Below are 20,840 nucleotides of genomic sequence, written 5' to 3'. Positions count from 1 at the left end.
CCCGCTCTGGGGAAGCCAAACAGAACACCATTGATTGTTCATTTGCAAATCATGTTTGGAATGCTGTGACGTCATATTGCTTTGATGACTCAGCAAACAAAAACCTCAGGTGAAATCCGAGGCAAGAAAAAGCATTAAGACCCTGCTAAAGAAATGGAAGTTTGCGAGGAAAGTATGTATTTATTGTTCTCTGTTGTGATGGCGACGTAACCTTTTTAAAGGCATTTCTGCTTGTAAAAAGTGTTTTTGTTTTCTAAAACTGTGGGGTTTATCAGAGGTTCTTCCATTAGATGATTTGCTGAAAGACAGCTTAGCCACCGCTCCTACAATGTGCAGCTGCCAGGAAGCATTGTGCGTGTCCTCAGGTCATGTGCAGCAACAGTGAAGCCCAAAAGACATGGCCAGTGCCCCATATCGAATCAAGGGTGAGCCCTAAAACAGTTCCATATTTCCGTGGCAGAATAATGAGCGTCAAAAGGATCCCCTTATGGTAGGAAGTTCAAAATCCAATAATGGAAAGCCTATGGACCTATGCGTCTAAGCACATCGGTCACAGCAACGCTCTTGAAAGCCAGCAACCTTCTTTCAAACGCTACAACGCTGAAGAAGTCACAGAGAGCAGGCATTTGAAAGGGTGGTAGTGGAAGAACCTTTGATAGTAGAGTCGTACCTTGGTTCTCAAACAGAATCCATTCCAGAAGTCTGTTTGACTTCTGAAAACGTTCCAAAAGCAAGGCACGGCTTCCGATTGGCTGCAGGAGCTTCCTGCACTCAATCGGAAGCTGCAGAAGCAGCGTTGGACGTTCGGGTTCCAAAGAACGTTCGCAAACTGGAACACTCACTTCCGGGTTAGTGGCGTTCGGGAGGCAAAACGTTTGAGTCACAAGGCGTTCAAGAACCAAGGTACGGCTGTATTCCATAGTGACCCAGAATGGAAGGAAAACAAGACAAAACCTATTGAATCTATTTGTAGTACACTACAAACGCTTGGGTTACAAAGTACCTTGGGTTACAAACGCTTCAGGTTACATATGCTAACCCAGAAATATTACCTCAGGTTAAGAACTTTGCTTCAGGATGAGAACAGAAATCGTGCTCCAGCGGCGTGGTGGCCCCATTAGCTAAAGTGGTGCTTCAGGTTAAGAACAGTTTCAGGTTAAGAACGGACCTCCGGAACGAATTAAGTTCTTAACCCGAGGTACCACTGTATAGATATATGTAAATACGTAGTGGCTTGCTACACAGCCGGAACTTGCAACTACGAAACAAAAAGAAACAAAAGACGCACAGAGGAAGCAGAGGCGATTTCCTTATTAGCTATGTTTATTATGCCGCGGCTCAAGCCGCTCTGTACACAAAGCACCCAGCTGCTTTAAAGCTACTTGGTTTACACTGGATTTTTTTTTAATTTGTTTTTTTAAAAAAGTTTTTTTGTTTATTTATTTAAATGAGCTAGAAATGGTCCTTCTATGACAAGAGAGGTCTGACTTGCGCAGGGCCATTCCCCCACTATTGCTACAGAGCATGGGAAGGGAAGGGGGTGGGGTGGGAAGGAAGCAGCGGTCACCACCGGACCAAGGTCCTGCCTGGGCACCTGCTCCCACCAGCAGTATTTACAGCCAGGGATAGCTGGAATGTACAGAGTGCGAAGGGGAGGGGGGTCAGGGAGTGAGGAAAGTGTAGGTAGTTGGCTGCTGGGGCCAGATGTTTTTTGAGGAGAAACAGAGGAAGCATTTTGTGTTCTATCTCAGTACCGTTCACGACAGAGTGAAACTCTTTTTAGTGTCTGGGGCTGCCCCCAAGATTCCCACGCAGTACCACAGGGGCAAGGAACTCATCGTACAGGGAAAATGTAACTTGCCGATGTAGGCCGAAGGCGGCCTTGGACCAGATGGGAGGAATGTTAGTAAAGGCCGGGAATAATAATAATAAAATATAAGAATAAAAGGGGAAAACAAGAGTGGCTCAGAATACTCTGGAGACTGAAAAAATCCCCATGACCATGGCTAGCGTTAGCTGAAGCAATTTGGAAAGTCAAGGGGGATTTTGTGGGGGACAGGGTGGGAATGCTGTAGAATTTAAGATGAATAAATTAACCTGGAATGTGAAGAAGTGCCAAGTTTGGGGGGGGGGGCCTATGGGGCTTAGTTTCCTGCAGGACAGCGGGCAGGTTTGGGGCTCGACCCTCTGCATAGCAATGCCAGTCTGGGCTAATGCTGCGTACCCAGTACACAAATACAGTGAGCAGAATCCCGCCCCAACATGGTGGGAGGGGAGGTGGGTGCTCGACCCGAGAGACAGTGCCATGCAGAGGGGGGGAGCAAGGGGCACAGTTTCCTCTCCATTCCTCACAGCTCAAGACCCATAGGAAGAAGAGTGGCAAGACAGGGGTTCTGACATTGCATACATTGTAAAAAATAAAGCGTTTGGAGTAAATGCAGTGTTTATACAAAAAAAAAAAAGTTTATTTTCTTTTTTTAAAAAAAAGCCCTCCCCTGAAACCTCGTTGCCATGGTTACAGGGGAGGGGAAGGGAGAGGGCCAGCCTGGGCTCTGTGGCAGTGAGGGAACGGGGAGGCCATGCCTTCCCCCTCCAAGACCAGGCATATTTTATTTTATTTTATTTTTTAAAAAAACCTTTTTACACTTGAGTTTTTCTCTTATAAAAACACAGTCAGGGGAAACGACGACAGGAGCCCCTGAGGCAAGTGCAGGCCCCAATGGGGGCCACAGAGGGACACAGGCCTCTGGGATCTGCTCCACCACCCACCGCCTCACGCAAACACCTGCATCTTAGCGGATGGCTCCACCGAAGGCAGCTGGGTGTGGCTGGGCCCCAGGACAGTCGGGCTGGGAGTAGATTCAGACCAGTCGGACAAGGAGTGGGGCGAGGGGCTGCTCCACTGCTCTGGGGACTCTGGCGAAGGAGTCAGGTAGGGGTGCTCACTGGGCGGATGGAGGAAGTGCTTGGGGGTCGCGTCCTGCCCCTGTGTGTAGCTGTGTTGAGAAGGGGGTGTCGGGTAATCCTCCACCCCTGCCGGCTTTAGGTACTGTGGGGGCCCTGCACGGGGCGCCCCCTGGGCCTCCTGGGGCGAGACAGGCTGGTTGGTTCTCATGGTGGTAGCTGGCGGGGGCATGGGCTGGGCTGCCTCCTTGGCCTGTGGAGGAGCTGAGTTGGGCAGACCCTGGGAGCTGTGCCCCATGGCCATGTGGCTGGGCAGAAGCAGCCCTGGTGGGAAAGCCTGGCCTGGTTGGTGCAGGTTGGGATGGGAGGCGGCAGGGTGCACAACCCCTATGATTGGCTGGCACTGGGAAGTGGGGACACGGGCGTGCCAATCAAAGGGCATGGCCACGGGGCTCACCATGCCCAGGCTGAGCCCCATGCGGCCTGGTGGCACCGAGAGGCGGTTCATGGAGAGGAGGGTGCCATCCCCTAGGTCGCTGAGGCGTGCCAGACTGACAGCAAAGGGCGCCTCCATCATGCCATGGACCATGGGAGTGGAGGGCACTGACAGGGAGGAGTTGGCTGGGTGGAAGACCCCTGGCGAGGCAGGGTTGGGCACATAGGGGGAGTCCAGTGAGTCAACGGGAGACAGGGTGACAGAGCTCTCCAGGAGAGAGCCTTGGCACTCCAGGTTGAGCTTCTTGGCACGTGCCTTGGCCTCTTTGCTCTCCCTTGCCAGGCTGGCGCTGCTGCCTGCCGCGTTCTTGGTGCTAGGGCGCCGGCTCTTCTTGCCCTGTGGCGTGGGCTTCAAGCTGGGCAAGAAGCTATTGGGAGGGCACATGAGAGGGGAGAGGGAGTGGCCGGCAGGCAACGCCCCCTGTGGGCTGCGCACGGTGTTGTAGTCGTCCAGAAGCCGGACAATGTCGTGGTGCAAGCGCTCCTGAGCCACGTCGCGTGGCAGGCGATCCATGTGGTCTGTGATTTCGCGGTTGGCAAAGTGATCCAGCAGGATTTTGGCTGCCTCGTAACTGCCTTCCCGGGCTGCCAGGAACAGCGGTGTCTCCTCCTGCCGCAGAGAGGACAGGGTGATGAAGAGCACATACTACAAAGCGTTCTAGAAAAGGAGCCATGAGCTTCTGGTCTCCATGTAAACCTCCCCACCATATACAGGACTAGCTTAAAGACATTTACAGGGATGGAAAGAGCTGCTCCTGTCAGAAAGAGCCTACAGCAACAGATGTGATTCTGCCAAGTTATGGGGACACATGAAACTTAAAGCATCACATGAAAAACAAATGCAATAAAGAACTTACTTTGCTGTCCTGCATGTCCTTGTTGGCTCCATTCTTCAGCAGCGCAATCGTGGCCTCCACATTGTTGACAGCTGCTGCCCAGTGCAGGGCTGATTTACCTGAGAGGAACGACACCATGAGGATTACTGTAAGTTCTCTCTTTGATACCGAGTCTCAGATCCCACTAGAAGTATTCTGCTGCATCAGCTCCCCTAACTCTCCTCAATCTAAAGCTACCACCTTGCTCCTCACTACCATCCTCGCCTGTTGCTGCTCATTCTGTGCTTTAATGCTGGACCTTCTGTAGACTCTGGATTTGTCCTCTCAGCAAATCAGCTGCTTTGTTATGGAGATGCATGTCCATGCAAGAGTCAAGCAGCTATGGGGTCCCCAGAATCACCAGCAGGTTCCCCAGAAGGTCTTCTGTCATTTCGACCCTGCACACCAAGACTCTCTTAATACCCCTCCACACAGTAAGGCGTTGTCTTAATACATCAGGAACGAGGGCCACACATGGATCTTGGCTTATTTTCATGCGGGTGGGAGAGGGGGAAAGGAGGGCAGGGTGGTGGATTGGAACGGGAAAAGGCAAAATGGGTGGAATGATGGAAGGGCAGGCAGGGCATGCCCTCTGCAAGCAAATAGTTTAGAACTCTGGCTGGGGGCGAGATATGGGAAGAGGGACGCCAGCAATGGATGCTTGGAGAGGGAAATCCTCTGCACCCAATCAGTTCTGGCAAGGGTTTTCTGTCCCCTTTCCAGCAGTTCAATAGGCAGACTGAAAAAAGAAGAGCCAGTAAAAAATAGGTAGCAGAGAGAGGGGGGGTGTCCTATTGACTCTCAAGAATGTGACGAGAGAGAGATAAATAATAATCCCACACTCCTTGTCACGTGTGTAATCCATCCTTTTGCTCCGCCCACCTCTGGCACTCAGGGCTCTATGATGACAGGGGCTCTTGCCTTGCAGAGCCTCATCAGAATGCATCTAAGGAGCTTAGAGAGGGAAGCAGGAGTCAGGAGAATGGCCAAGTGAATTGCTGATGCTTGAGAAATGCCCAGGGCAACCAGACTGGAGGTTCAGCCAGTGCATTTGTGGCATTAATTTGGAATACATTTGCAATGCATGTTGTAGTTCTGAGGAGGCCTCCCGCTGAAGTTCAGCATAACGCAGGCTAGCCAAGTAAATGAACTCAGCCCCGCAGCCTCTCTGGGGGTTACGTACCCATCTCATCCACAGCGTTGACATCAGCGTGGCAGACAATCAGCTCCTCCACCATGCCCTCAACAGCCAGCCTGGCTGCTAGGATCAGTGCTGTTGAACCATCCCCCATTCGGGCATCCAAGTCTGTAGATCGATTCCGGATCAGGATCTGGCAACAGAACATGTTGGTGTGTTAGGTTGGTGCCAAAAACACACACCATCCAAGGCAGCGTGTGCACAGTAACACTATCGCCTCAAGTACAGTTCTTAGGTTCTCATTCACTCTTATCAATGCAAAGTACAGCCAGGCTGACTAACTTTTCATCGTGTCCCCAGAGAGGTAATGAGTGGATAACACACGAATAACTTCCAGGTGGTAACCATCACAGTGGCTCTCCACTTAAAAAGGGTACTGGAGCATGCTGTTAACATGGGCAAGGCAGGGGAAGGGGATTTATGTCCAGGATTTAAAAGGCCACACTAGTCCATTGGGTGAGACCTACCTGGAAGACTCCCTGGGCATCAGCAGTCACGGCAGCATGAAGCGGTGTGCGCCCTGTGTTGTCTTGTGCATTGGTATCGGCACCAGCATCCAGCAAGCGCTTGGTAGCATCTGCCCGTGCATATCTGGCAGCCAAATGCAGGGCAGTTTCACCTGTGCGGTCTGTCTGGGCACTCAGGTTAGCCCCCTGGCAGATTAGGTCCGAGATTATGTTGGCAGAGGAGTCATCCGCTTCCTCTTCCTCAGCCAGTTCAGTCTCCATTTCACCACCACCACGGAAGGAGGCCAACATAAGTGGAGTGAAACCATCTGTAAGGAGATCCCAACAAGGGTTGTTGCTGTTGTGTTTGGCTTTTGTTAAAAGATTTGCTCTGTTTCTCCTCTCCCATGTGCCACATACTGGATTAGAACAAAACATGTTGGGACTTGTTACAGAAGACAGGAAGTAACAGATCTATTCTGTTCATCAGACACTGTCTGCAAAAGCTCCGTATGAGCGCTCGCAGACCCAACTCGCTGCCCTTATTCCCAGTTACCTGGTCCACGGACATTGACGTCCATGCAGTCAGTATCAAATTCACCCTGGGGTGGCGTCAGGGCCATAGATGGCGGCATGCGGATGTCTGCTGCCACCAAGTGATGCTGTGTCCATTGACGGCAGTCCACAGGGTCTTCACGATCTATGGCTGGCTCCTCCACCTGGCAAGGATGAACACGGGCCTGTAGCTATTATGGAAAGACATAATATGCGCCTATTCACCTAGTGCATCAAACTACTTCATTGCTGCTTGCAAACACTAATGAGTCAGGCCCACAAGTAGTCTGATGCAGGGAGTAATACCTGCGGACACCAAGAGAAAGGGCGGGGGAGGCAGTGGGGTAGCTCTTATGAGGAGCTGGAATCCCCTTTCTTAAGACAGGCAAAGTCTCAAAAGGAATACCTTTAGTCGCTTGGCCTCTGGGCACTCTTCCAGCCAGTCTTCTGAGCTGTCTGGTATTAGGCTCTCTCCTTTGCCAATATTCCTGCAGCAGGGGGAAAGATACACAGTGAAGTCAAACAGTAGTGCAGGGCAAACACCAAGCCTATGGGCTTACACCCTCTTGCTCTTTCCCACACCACACCACAAAATGAAGGAAAAGTTCTCCATCAGCTAACTAAAGCACATTTGGGAGCCACAGATAGCTGACCATCTCCTGCAGAAGCTGAAACCTGCTGCAGGAACTGGGGTTTCATTCTGGGTGAATGAAAGGCTCTTACTTCATGCCTAGGGCATCCTGACCCACAGGCTCACGCCGGTTCTTATTGCTGCTCTCTTTCTTCAGACTGAAGCCTTCAGGGAACCAGAGGGTGCTGTGCTCTCTTTTGCGCCGTGCCACTAGCACACCCAGCACCAGAATCACCAGCAGAATCAGGCATGCCACCACCAGCAATGGCACCAGCTTAAGTTCGCCTTCCTCTTTGATCTTTTCACCTGTAGAAACAATACCGCCCTATTAGGAGACCCTGTCATGACCTTCCTGTAAAGTCCAAACCCAGTCAAATTCTGCTTCCAGCAAATGACTCCTCTGCTGCCCTCACCTCGCACAGCCTTCAGGGGGTATGGGAACTCTAGGCGCTCCACCGCTGACAGGGCAGCCAGATAGTCTGCAGCACTATCTGCATCAGGGAAGCACTTGTCTGAAGCCTGGTAGCAGAGTCGGTTATCAATCTCAAGAGTGACCTCAGACCTGGAGGAAGAAGCAAGTGTTATGAGGGCCTAGAACTCCTTATCTAGTAGCACACACAATCCTAGGACAAGGCAAGTCAGCCAGCTCCACAGAAGGTCCTGCTCCCCATTCATCCTTTGGTGCAGGAAACAAGGTCTGTTGCTTTTTACACACTGAATTTTAGAATGGGCACTTCCAAATACACACATCAAGGAAAAGACCACCCAAGATTCTATCAGTAGCTTTAATAATCCTAATGTATTTGTGAAGCACAATCTCTTCTTACAAAATGCAGGCTGACTCTTCCTAAGCAGATCACATTTACCCCGTTTGTTCTTAACGATGCATGCAACCCACTTGCTTGGCATTAACCTAAAGCTTCCAGAGATCCTCCACTATCTCAGGCACTCGCTTGCTTCTTTTATTTCATTAGCCACCTTCTGGTACTTTGGCTAAGAAAGCAGTTAGGCATCAGAAGCGGTTCTTGAATAATATAATAAAGTTATCTAAAAGCGCTTGAATGAATTCCCGTCTAGTTATGGAAATCTATCACTAAATAATCCTGTTATCAGCTCCAAAACAGTTTTTGTGGTGACTCGGGATTTGTTAGTATTTCCTCAAAACCCTCAGATTTGTATGCCAGTTCTACAGTCCCCCCCCCCCCCACAGCTGCCTTATTCTGTGAAGGCTGTTGGAAGTAGTTTAGCTGAGCCTCTGGGCCCAACTACCTCTCCTTCCAATTCAGAACCTTCTTATATTCCTCCCTCCATGTTCCTTAAGGCCTGGGTCCTACAACACCCCCCCCCCCAACCAAGCAGCTCTCTGAACTCTCAAAGCTCCTTGCTTTTCTTCAGCTCCTCTGTGTGACTCACCCAATAATCTCTTGTTCCAGTTCCCTGCGTTGCCGACCGCCAGATCCATAATACGGTGGCCGACTGCCATAATATGGCTTGATCATGAAGTTACCGTCCTTGTCACGGCGGAAGCGCAAGGAGGTTCTCAAAATGGAACTCAGCTTCTGCAGGAAGGTGGCGCTTGTGCGGAGCAATTCGTCAGGGTGTAGCAGCACAGTGATGACCAGAACGCCGTCCGCCAAGCGCTCAGGCACCTCCAGTGCACAGTCCAGCCCATCCCAGCCACACTCTTCATTGTTGCAGCCCTGGTCACAATGGCTATCAGCAAAGTGATCTGAGCAGTATTTCTCATAGACAGGGCTGTGGAAGAAGGAGGAGGAGGAGAAGGAACTGAGTCACGCCTGTCATAACCAACCCTATGCCAATACAGCTCACTGGTGCCTAGTTAAGCCCTAAGGAGGAAAGGGCACAAGGCATTATGGTTCTGCAGCGGATTCCTACACCCCACAGCTAACATGGCCAAGTCTCAGAGCTAGTCAAGTGGAATACATAGAAGGAATCCATGCAAATAATACCAAGACTCTGCCATGTTTGGTGTCGGACATAGGGACAGATATAAATTCATAGGTCTCAGTGGAAGCACCCGAGTTTGTGCACAGCACCCCTACACTGCCTAAAATAAGTCTTGGTTCCTCAGTTAGTTGGGGTGGCCCTTGATTCCAGGGGTCTCTGGTACAGTATACACAACTAGAGGCCTCCCCTACTCAAGAGGCAGTGGCAGGACTCACTTGCAGCTGGACTCATGGCTCTTGCAGTCAAAGTTGTCGTAAAGGCACTCGGCAGTGTTGCACATCTCATCACACTGGCTGTTGTTGAAGAGCTGCAAGCACAGGGGGCTCTCGCACTGCTTCCAGGGATCATCAACTCGCAGGGAACAGTCACCGCCATCCCAGTGGCAGGCTGGACTGTTGCACATCTTGTCACAGTAGAAATCCCCGGCCTTTGCAGCACACTCCTTCAGCGGGCAGTGGACCTCGGGGAGCTTCAGGGTGCGGGTCTGGCAGCGGAACCCCGTGTAGTCACCAAGACAAAGGCACTGGAAATAAGGGGGGTCAGCAGTCTCATGGCAAGCACCCCCATTGTGGCAGGGCATGCTGGCACAGCTGCTGTTGGCATGCAGGCGGCATTCCGGCCCAGCCCACCCAGGCAGGCAGGAGCAGCGAGGACCCAGCGCTGTGGTCCGGCAGCTGCCACCATTGAAGCAGGAGAGTTCCCGGCAGGAGAGCATGCGCTCACAGCGGATGCCTGAATAACCCTGGAAAAGAATAACAAGCAGAGTTAGGATTGGAAAGCCGGCCAAGCCCTCAAATCGCTCCAACTGCTGGCCTAACAACAGAAAGCCTCTGGCACCATAGCTGTCCTCTTACAAGCGCTCAGCCTGGTGAGTAAATTCTTCCCTCCACAAATCTCAAGGCCCAGCACCTGCCCTCAAGAAGTACCTTCCCACACCCCACATCCTCCAGTACTGGGCACCATCTTCCCTTATCAGCCAATATTAGACTTCTGCATTGTGTTATGGCACTGCATCAAACTTGCAGGCTTCACAACCAGAATTCCCATAAGATCATGCTGCAGACTTGTTTCCTGCCACTCCCAAGTAGAAACTCCTTCCATGACAAGCTTTGCATTGGAGGACACTAAACTCTCTACCTCCAAAAAGCCTCCCAGACAGAAACCTTGTCCTAACAGGTATTGAAACTCATTCATAGCACAACACCAACATATCAACCTAGCGGTTCCCCCGCCTAATCCTCCCAACCGCAGTCTTCCTTTCTCTCCCTCGCCTAGCCCCTTGCAATGTTTGTGTACAGGAGCTGCATTAGCCACTTGCTGTGAGCAGCTGTGTTGTAGGGGACTCACCCGGGGACAGTGGCAGGTGTAGCCTAGAGGCAGGTTGACTGCCGGATTACACTTCCCACCATTCTGGCAAGGTTGAGAGTCACATGCATTCACAATGTTCTTGCAATGGCGGCCTGAGGGTATGAAAAACAAGAGTATTACTGATGGATTCCAGCAGAACTTAGCTCCAAAGACCACCACCACCCTGCTATATTTGGCCTTGCATCTTAACAGTAGTTCTCAAAGTTCGTATATGCTCACTGAAATGGCCAAAGAGGTTCATCTCATCCAGTCACCATTCCAATCTTTGTTTTAGATCACAAATATGCATTTAGCTGCACAGTTGGATTCCCCTCCACCAACTTGGTTGAAGATGAACTCCTAAAGTCTTTACAGGGGAGATTCTTCCTACTTGCAGCCCTTGAGCCTGGCTCCTCTACGCATCACTGGGGTCTGCTTTGGGCACCCTCTCCCTTGCCCCATGCACACATCAGCCACATGAAAAGAGAACACACGGTCACTCACCAGTGTACCCAGGCTTGCAAATGCAGTGGTAGTCACTGGCTTCCTGGACGCAATCAAGTGTGTTGCGTGGGTGGCAATGGTTGGACTGGCACTCATTGATGTCTCCCTCACAGCGCTCGCCTGTGAAACCTGGTGGGCAGCTGCATCGGTAGCCACCGACTCTGTCCACACATGTCCCGTTGTTGAGGCATTTGGGGACCCGGGAGCCAGGATTCATAGCACAATCATCTTCATTTATTTCACACAAGACACCTAGAGAGATGACAAACACCCCATCATATTAAACATCCAGACTCAGGGAAGACAAACCTCTTCCTCCTCCTCACAATCCTTGCATTGTCTCTGTGGATAAAACAAGATTCCTCGCCCTTTACGGTGCCCAACAGTGAGTCAACATCCATCCATCCATTGCCCTGGGCACCGTTGCTGAAGCTGTCCTCCCTCAAAAAGAGGCCTGGGAGAACTCTGAGCCCATGTTCTCCATCCTGTGCCCTAAGGGGAAATCCAGAGCTCGCTTTCACTATTCCTCAACAAAATAGCAAATCCAACAATGGAAACCTGTGCCCTCAGAACTTAAATCCTTTCCCCAGTCTTGTACTTTCCTCCGACAGGTAATATTGGTAAAGGTCTCCCTTTACCCAGAAGCACTTACCCAGAGTTCCAGGTGGACAGGAGCAAATGTAGCGGCCAACAAGATCAATGCAAGTCCCTCCATTCTGGCAGGGGTGTGACTGACACTCATCAATGTCATACTCACAGTTTTTCCCCTCGAACCCTAGCGGGCACTGGAGTAGGAGAGAAGCAAACAAGACAAAACAGCAATGAGCACAAAGGGGCCAGGAAGGCTGAAGCCTTGCGTCCTTGAAAAGGTTTCCTGCTCTTGGTTCCATTAAAATTTATGTTTTGTTTGTTAAACTGTACTATTATTGATGTGTAAAATCAAGTAAAACTAGTACAATTTCGTAAGGAAGGGAAAGATCCTTCAAGTTGCACCATCCTCTTTCTTGTCCAAATTAAGGTTTTTAAACTTCAATGGGACTTTGAGCAAATAGACTATGGCAAATTATTCCAGGATTTATACAAATAGATCAGTCTGGCTTCATAAAAAGGAAGGAAAATACATAGCAAGAACAAACATTATACATAATTATGAAACCGTATCACAAGATCATGGCTAACATATGTTGTTAGAAAACATTGCAGCTCTTGTGGATGAACAAAAAATGTGTATCATTTCTGTTTGGTCCCTGTGTAATGCTGTACTTCTTCAACGTCTCTAGACCATAGATAGCGAACCTTCTCCAGTCTGATGGCTACATTCCCTTCTGAGCAACCTTCCAGTAGTCATGTGGTGGGTGGAGCCAGAGGCAAAAATGGGTGGAGCAATGACCATAAATTTTACTTTGTAGGGCAGGCTGTTTTCTACACATAACACAACTCTCTGAATCCCTCACAAGGGCATATAAATATTGGTTTGGCTGTGCCTGGCACGATGGGAAAAAAACCTCTTACAGAAATTTTTTGAGAAACAACACTGATTGCTGATATGCAACAGTGATGTGGCAAAGAATAAAACAAAAGATGTATGGATTTTATAAGGCATGGTGGAAGTTCAACCAATCTGACCAGCCATCAAATAGGAGTTAACACCCAAAGTAAGGAAGGTTGCAGTAGTGGGAAAACAATTATAATCCATATCCATATTTCAACAAAATAAAACTTTGGAAGAAAATAGAGAGGTTTTTTAATTACTGGGAAAATAAGATTAAAAAATGGCATAAATCTGCAACTTATTTCATAATTGTTCACTGGACATTCAACAACTCCTCATTAAATGTCACCAGGTTTCCCAGAGTTCTGAAGAGACACCAGGAACCCTGGCCTGTTCCTGGCTGCAAGGACTCCCTCACCTCACAGACGTAGTCTCCCACAAAACTGCGACAGGTACCCCCATTTCGACACAGGTTGTACTGGCAGTGGTCCACTTCACTCTCACAGTAGCTGCCGGTGTAGCTTTTTTTGCAAATGCAGTAGTGAGTATTGCCAGCATCCACGCAACGGCCGCCGTAATGACACACTTGCTCTTTGGTCACACCTATTGTACAGAAAAGCAAATTACACATTGTGTACTGCCACATATTCTGCCCTCCTGCTTCCAAAGGATGATTAGACAAAGTGACTAAAAGCAGGGTAAGTGAAGACTGAAGCAACATTGTACAAGCAAGTTGGTCATAAGAACAAAACCCAAGGGCTTCCTCCAAGCACTAGACTTTATCACCCACCTCAATTTAAAGGACACTTTATTGGGGAAGCACAAAATATCCCAATGTTTCCTAAGTCAGATTTTAATTTACATTTCTGTAAAATGTAAAAAAAAGCCTCTTTAGAGTCTTGATAATAGAGGTTAAATTGTGACAGAACGTGCAACGTGCTCCAGTACCATAGCAGGACCAGGGAATCCAGACCAACTCTCCTTTGCCCTCAGCCATTATCACACCATTTTGAAATTATTACAGAGTTTCATATACAGAACTATCACTTCTGCAACAACATTTGCAGCCTTTATTCTGCCCCCTAGAAGCATGGAAAAATTGACTTCAAATGTTGAGCATTTTTAGTTTCCAATGCCACTGGGAATAGCCGTCTGAAATATTGATTGGAGCACCAGTGAACCCAAGGGCATTGTCCCCGCATCACTGAAGGCAAGTAACATTCTCTGTGTCAACTCTGGAAGTCCTGTATCAGCTTTGCCAGTGAGCATAAGCTGATAATGCTGGGGAGCCTGGATGACAAACATGCGTCATCAAGGTCACTGAGGAAGCAGATAGCAGAATAAATGAGGAAGAAGGGCTTCCGTTTCACTGCCCCTGGAGCATGTTTCCTTACCTCGGTTCCTGGCCACCACTTCACAAGAAACATTGGGGATGTCGCAGTAACGCCCAGTCCAACCTCCAGGGCAAGAACAGGATAAGGTAGTGCCTGTTTGCATACAGCGGCCACCATTCTGACAGGGGGAGCGACTACACAAATCCAGCAGGGTCTAGAGGGGGCATGACAAGGCAAGAGATTTTGTGGCAAAATAAAAGCACCCAGCTCCCACCAATGATGATGAAACCCAGGCGCCTTCCCAATCCATCTCCATTAGGTGTCTCCATACTGCAACCTCTCTAGGGGCCTGCTTGCAAGGCATATGTACTGGGTTTTTATAGAAAAGATGTAAACTCCATCTAAACTTAGCGGCTCAGGCTTAAACAAGAGAAACCCTGAACCACCTTATTCCCTTTCAACAGAGGCCTGGGGTGGATTACCTGGCACTGAGAACCTGTGTAGCCCTGAGGACAGGTACAGCGGTAGGACTGCACACCATCCTGGCATACGCCACCATTGAGGCAGGGCTGTGACTGGCACTCATCAATCTCATGCTGGCAGTGGGATCCTTTGAAGCCAGCCCGGCAGTGGCATGTGTACGAATTCACTCCATCCAAGCATGTGCCACCATTGAAGCAGGAGCTGCCGGAACAAAAGTACAGGAGTCAGGAATAAAGGAAGGAGGAAGGAGGTTATCTACCCCAAGAGACACCCAGCATAGGCTAGGCCTACCCCACCAGCTAACACTTGGCTAGTTGTGCTGGCTTGCATCTGTCTTACACAGAAGTTTCTGTTCTAGGTGAAAAATGCAACTGTGTGATAAGCCTCCCTCCTTACTCAATATTTGACCATTCTTTACAACTGGATTGAATTTGCCTGTAACTGACAACCAGGGGAACTTCAGATCTTGCTCCTGTCACCCTATAGCATCCAGCACTTAACCCCAGGCTTAGTCTTGTGTTCATATGAATAACTAATTATCTGTTTTTACTGACAGAGGAGTTAGGAGCAAAGAGGGGACAGGAGGACACTGTCTCCATTTAAACAGGATCCTACCTACTTCTGAACCATTCGTCCATCTAGAGTTTTCTAGAACAGAGCCCTTTCCGCACATTGCTACTAGAATAAGACACTCACTTTGTTCTAAAAAGCAGAGAAGAAAACTCTGGGTCCTTATTAAACATGAAACAGTGGGGAACTAGCTCGAATATATAAAACATGTGAACTGTACAGCAGTAAGCCAACCCTCTTGACTAACTCCTATCATATAGTGCTGTTTGGCTTTGTTCATATGAATGGGGCCGGGGTGGTGCTGTGGGTTAAACCACAGCGCCTAGGACTTGCCAATCAGAAGGTCAGTGGTTCGAATCCCCGTGATGGGGTGAGCTCCCGTTGCTCGGTCCCTGCTCCTGCCAACCTAGCAGTTCGAAAGCACATCAAAGTGCAAGAAGATAAATAGGTACAGCTCCAGCGGGAAGGTAAACGGCGTTTCCATGCACTGCTCTGGTTCACCAGAAGCAGCTTAGTCATGCTGGCCACATGACCCAGAAGCTGTACGCTGGCTCCCTCAGCCAATAAAGCGAGATGAGCGCCGCAACCCCAGAGTCGGCCACAACTGGACCTAATGGTCAGGGGTCCCTTTACCTTTATCCATTCTGCAAAATGTGCCCTCTGAGTAATATGAGTTAAAAGATAGGCAGACATAAGTCACTGTTCCTCATGACAAACTATCAGCTCACCTGTCAGTGCATTCCTGAACATTCTGCTCACAGTGTAGGCCAGCCCAGCCTGGCGCACAAGTACAAGTGTAGCTGTTGACATAGTCTGTGCAGGTGGCGCCATTGCGGCAGGGGTTACTCAGGCACTCATTGGTCTCAGTTGCACAGTGTATGCCTGTGAAGCCTGGCAGGCAGGTGCACATGAAAGTACTGATGCCATCTTGGCAGGAGCCACCATTCAGGCAAGGATCTGTTGGCAGGAATAGGAATACTCAGAGGGATCAAGACAAGCTCTCAACTCTTTCACTAGGACATCCTCCAATACAAAAAGACTAAGATCTTTTGTCATGTTTAACTTCACACATGCAGAGTCAGGGACATAATCCAGGAGAGACTGAGGATGGAGCACAGGCATGTTGAATTTTCACTGGCATTAACAGGAGTTAATGTTACATTCAAACAACTCAATCCAAATAAGATCTAGTTCTGTCTGAATATCAGTTGCAGTCACAGTCCACAACCTACTCTTAGTACTGCTCTAGCCTATATTGGAATAGCTCAGTCGGTAGAGCATGAGACTCTTAATCTCAGGGTTCTGGGTTCGAGCCCCACATTGGGCAAAAGATTCGTGCATTGCATAGGGTTGAACTAGATGACCCTCATGGTCGCTTCCAACTCTACGATTCTATACCTAGTCAAAGAAATCCAAGTTCTGCAAAGTTTAAAAGTCTGAAGTACAAATGGAACCTGCAAGCAATTGTTGCTATGCTAAGCATTCCTGTTCCCCTGCCAGTTTTCTTTCCCCCACCCCACCCACAACAATCCGTCAGCATTCCATGGTCAGTAAGCTTAATCTGTCTTGTTGGACTGTTTAAGAGGAGCGTTTCCCCTTCAAAACTTCTTGTAGTCCTGTGAAAAACTTGGGGTTCACCCAAACCTGCCGACACCTCTCTCATATGCATGGAGGGTTCTGTCTTGGCTACATAAGCACTGGCACTCAAAGTTCTGAGTTTGCAATTAGCAATCGTGATGCAACACAGATTATGCTTAGGTAAAAGAAAGCAAATTTGCTTAAATCATCTAGTCTGTACCATTTAATTGTCTTAGCATTTTAATTCTCTAGACATAAGCCAAATGACAAGGCACAGCCACTTCCCAAAATGTGAACTTGGAAGCCAGCCTGGAAAGGCAGATGTCACCTAATGACCTTTTTGCCCAGTTTCCAGTTCTTTATTAGGTTTCCTGTCCTACCAGTGCTCCTTCTTCCTAGAACTTTCACCCAGTTCTTTTTGCTATACTGCCTCACCAACATAGTTAGCAAGATCTCAGATTCTTGGTTGTTCTTTCCTGTTGTCCCATGTGCTCAATGAACTCACTTGGTTTGCAGTCATCAATATCCAGCTCACAGTTGGTACCAGTGTAGCCGGGACGGCAGGCACACCTGTAACTGCCATGTGTGTTGGTGCAGGTGCCCCTATTTCGACATGGGTCCTGGTCACATTCATTAATGTCGATCTGGCATTGCTGCCCTATGGGGATAAGAAAATATGGTTACTGTTTGTTTTTAAGTTTCTTTTCCCCCATTTCCCCGCCCCTGATCCACTTCTATTGACTTTTTCATATTGCTGCATCCACTATGTGGAGAAGCAAAAAACCAACAACAATGAAGGAAACAACAAAACAATATCCCAGGCATGTGTCTACTATCAAATAATCAACCACACAGAATGCATAGATATAAGAAAATTATTAATTATCCAATCCCAATGTTACTATCAGGAATATTGCTAAATATGCCACATTAGAATGGCAGATCTTCTGGTAAAGGTATTTTGTGAAGTAAAATCAATAAAAGAATGTCAAACCAAGTAAAAATATTTAGTTTCACTTCTGAAATTTCTTTTTCACATTTCCATCCAAAGACACTCAGGACAGTGAGCAATACAAACTCAAATTAGTAAAAATGCCATTTAAAGCCACCCCAAAATTAAAACAAATTAAAATATAAAACTGGCACATAGGCTCATAGGATTAGATGCCACAATGTTCAGAAAGGTACAGGAAGAACATGGCTCGTGAGTCTGAGTACCTTGCCAGCCTGGTGCACAACCACAGGTAAAGCTCTCATAGTCCGGTGTGTGGTCACAGACACCATTGTTCTTACATGGATTGGGGAAACAGGGAGCCAGCACATTCTCACAATTCCGGCCTGTGGGAAGAGAAATAGATAAGGGTACTTGTTTGGATTTCCACTGGCCTAATAGCCATCTTATTCTGAACTATATAACATGTATGTCTTGAACTCAACAGGAATACAAATCAAGTTCAGAGACCAAATGTCTAGCCACAAAGTGATGTCAGTGGGAATTATACTTTATACATAAGGTATATATAATAAAGTTAATTCAAGAGCTTTCCCAGTTAGTCAGTTTATTGAGTAACAAATGTTTAGCTGCCAGTCATTTGTTGCATGGATCCAGATGTCTTTCTTTGAGGAAGCACTTTTGTTTATACCCATCTCCAGGCTCCCTAACCATGACATATTGCTGCTTTAAAAATGTGGTTTGCAGAAAGCAGATGCTGTTGCAATTTAAAGTGACTTGTAGAATGGAAGTTGCACAAATACCAAAGGCATCTATTGGATAATGCCTGTGACATCACCAAATGATGAGTGACTCAGATCCTTCTCCCTACCCATGTTGTGACATTGTCGCCTGAACTCAGCATGCACAGTGGCAATTCCCAAGAACTAAACATAGTAAAGGCAACATGTCATCCCTTATCATTTTGTTTCTCAGTCTCTCTTTCTTTCTCTCTCTCACACCACACACATCTATTTCAGCTCTCCAAGCACTCTCCCTTTAGAGCACCCAAGTACATACAGTCGTACCTTGGATCTCAAACACCTTGCGAGTCAAACGTTTTGGCTCCCGAATGCTACAAACCCAGAAGTGAGTGTTCTGGTTTGCAAACGTTCTTCAGAACCTGAACATCCAACACAGCTTCCGTGGCTTCCGATCGGCTGCAGGAGCTTCCTGCAGCCAATAGGAAGCTGTGCCTTGGTTTCCAAATGTTTTGGAAGTCGAACGACTTCCAGAACGAATTCCGTTGGACTTCCGAGGTACGACTGTATTATCTTTTAAGGAGGAAGAAACAGACACATGCAATATTCTCCATCCATTATTTGTGGCCTAACTATCACACCATTGTCCTTTAGTCATTATCGGCATTACTTATCCATGAATGGCTAAAATGCAGAATATGAATTTCTAACATGGCACTCAGTACAAACAATTACTGCTTATTAATCCCTCCCTTCCCAACTGAAATCCTGGCATGGGGTTTGCCATACAGTCCCATCCCTAGATCAAGTCCCTTAACAAGAATTAAGTTTTGCAGAAGATGTTCAGGTGTTCCCCACCGCCCACAAAGCTCACCAGTGTAAGGCAAGTCACAGATGCAGGTATAGCTGGCAATGCCATCAGTGCAGGTGCCCTGGTTGAGGCAAGGGTTGGAGGCACAGTCATTTATGTTGGTCTGGCAGTAGGTCCCTGCAGAAGAACCAGATAAGTATTAAGGTCCCCATGAACACAGATATCCCTGAAGATGAATCTTTCTCCCACTTGTAATGCCACCAACCAACATCAGCTCCCATGAAGGACCAGAAAATGGAACTGGGGGAAAGCTGGGTTCAGATACCTACAAATCCCTCATAGATCTAGATGGCTCAAACACTGAAGGTTACATAGAAGGCATAACTTTGGACAACAGGCAGAGTATTATCCAGAGATGGCAAGAGATGAAAACAGTATGTGGGTGAGATATGTATCTTGGGCTACAGAAGAGCTAGACAGAGGTTGAGCATGGTGTAAAGTTCGGGCAACAAAAGCAAGGCAAGAAAGCTATAGAGACGCATACCCTGAAAGCCTTCTTTGCACTTGCAACGATAGCCATTGACATAGTCAGTGCACGTCCCTCCATGCTGGCATGGGTTGGATTCACACTCGTTGTGGTTCACATCACAGTTGGTGCCAGCCCAGCCTGGCTCACACTTACACTGGTACCTGTAGAGGAAAGAAAGGATGAAGAGGGAAAGCTTTCTTACACCCTCCAAGAAGCACCACCCATTGTTAGCCCATTTCACTGGCCTGTAGGAACAAAAGGAGCAAAGCCTATCCTGTCGCAGCAGCTCATGCACTGGGGTAATCAGCTCTCACCCGTTGATGTTGTCGTGGCATGTGCCATGCACACATGGGCTGCTGCTGCACTCATCCACTTCTGAATAGCAATGTGGATCATGGAATCCCTCGGGGCAAAGGCAAGAGAAGCCGTCTTCACCATCCACACAGGTGCCACCATTCTTACAGGGGTTGGATGCGCATTCATTAATCTCCACATTGCACAGGGGACCTAAGTGGGAGAAAGGACTGCTCAGCAACAGAGTGGCCAAGAAGAAACTTCTTGCTGCTTTCATCCAGCTTTGTCCCCTTCACCAGGCATGCATTAAATCCTATAACATCTATTGAGCAATGCTACCTCAAGCTCTGCCTGCAAAGCCAAACACTTGTAGATTCTGCCATGGTATTCTCTCTTGATTAAAGCTGTAGCTGTTGACTCTGACCCTCTTCAATTTCCCCTACTTCTGCCCCATTCCCGACCAGCAATTCATCCTCCCAGCCATCACCTGTGAAGCCAGGTTTGCAGATGCAGTCATAACGATTGATGCCATCGCGGCAGATGCCATAATCACAGGGGTTGCTGGCACAGTCATCGAAGTTGATCTCACAATTGGCACCTTGGAGAAAAGGATATATCACAGGCCTGAAGAAAGATGCAATCGCCCTACATCGAATGGCCCCACAGCAAGCTTGGAAATTTTTTCCTGTCTTGGCTGAGTGACATGTATAGAGTGGAAAGAACTGGTGCAAGTAGGTTTAGATGCAATGAAATGGAAATTGTTATAGCTTCCTATGCATAATCAATGGATTCTGCCCAATAGCTATGTAAATGGTTAATCCTTTGCTGCATAAGGAGATGGTCCCTACCACCTTGAAAGAGGCAGGGGTATGGCCACTCCCAAAGAAGCTGGCTCTTTAGTTTGGACTAACTACTGACCAGTTGCAGGCACTCACTTTTTGGGGGGAAGGTGGTCAAGAGGGTTGTGGCAAGTACAGATTATCGGGACCCGTTCCAGCTGTGGCTGGCCTGATGGGATGATTTTGATCAAGAGTGCAACCTTGCTCCTTCTTCTTGATCTCCTTTCCTGCCCTGGAGAGGGTTTCCTGCACTCCAGCGTAGCAGGTACACAGCCTGGAGGTGCTTCTGAATCCA

General features: G+C 48.2%; 1 protein-coding gene across 4 annotated transcripts in view; it reads right to left on the bottom strand.

The window, feature by feature from the left end:
• Window positions 1-1,305: 1,305 nt before the first annotated feature.
• NOTCH3 (notch receptor 3) overlaps window positions 1,306-20,840 on the bottom strand; it is a 57,214-nt gene continuing 37,679 nt past the window's right edge. Inside the window, exons 12-34 of one of the 4 annotated variants that reach the window (XM_028717245.2) lie at window positions 20,194-20,304; window positions 19,727-19,919; window positions 19,428-19,573; window positions 18,947-19,060; window positions 17,599-17,718; window positions 16,886-17,038; window positions 15,531-15,759; window positions 14,232-14,433; window positions 13,810-13,963; window positions 12,834-13,018; window positions 11,576-11,708; window positions 10,924-11,175; window positions 10,420-10,532; window positions 9,288-9,814; window positions 8,518-8,859; window positions 7,518-7,666; window positions 7,197-7,410; window positions 6,880-6,961; window positions 6,475-6,664; window positions 5,940-6,337; window positions 5,458-5,605; window positions 4,257-4,354; window positions 1,306-4,009 (exon numbers count right to left, since the gene is read on the bottom strand). In XM_028717245.2, the coding sequence (XP_028573078.1) occupies window positions 2,774-4,009; window positions 4,257-4,354; window positions 5,458-5,605; window positions 5,940-6,337; window positions 6,475-6,664; window positions 6,880-6,961; window positions 7,197-7,410; window positions 7,518-7,666; window positions 8,518-8,859; window positions 9,288-9,814; window positions 10,420-10,532; window positions 10,924-11,175; window positions 11,576-11,708; window positions 12,834-13,018; window positions 13,810-13,963; window positions 14,232-14,433; window positions 15,531-15,759; window positions 16,886-17,038; window positions 17,599-17,718; window positions 18,947-19,060; window positions 19,428-19,573; window positions 19,727-19,919; window positions 20,194-20,304 (5,489 nt within the window). In that variant the 3' untranslated portion in view covers window positions 1,306-2,773. The remainder of the gene's footprint in view (window positions 4,010-4,256; window positions 4,355-5,457; window positions 5,606-5,939; window positions 6,338-6,474; window positions 6,665-6,879; window positions 6,962-7,196; window positions 7,411-7,517; window positions 7,667-8,517; window positions 8,860-9,287; window positions 9,815-10,419; window positions 10,533-10,923; window positions 11,176-11,575; window positions 11,709-12,833; window positions 13,019-13,809; window positions 13,964-14,231; window positions 14,434-15,530; window positions 15,760-16,885; window positions 17,039-17,598; window positions 17,719-18,946; window positions 19,061-19,427; window positions 19,574-19,726; window positions 19,920-20,193; window positions 20,305-20,840) is intronic. The other 3 variants (XM_028717247.2, XM_028717246.2, XM_028717248.2) reach the window with 3 other exon arrangements.

Source organism: Podarcis muralis, chromosome 2, assembly GCF_964188315.1.
Source record: "Podarcis muralis chromosome 2, rPodMur119.hap1.1, whole genome shotgun sequence".
In the NCBI taxonomy this organism is placed as follows: Eukaryota; Metazoa; Chordata; class Lepidosauria; order Squamata; family Lacertidae; genus Podarcis; species Podarcis muralis.
The sequence above is the reverse complement of the archived record's forward strand: the minus strand, read 5'-3'. Positions and strand labels throughout refer to the sequence as shown.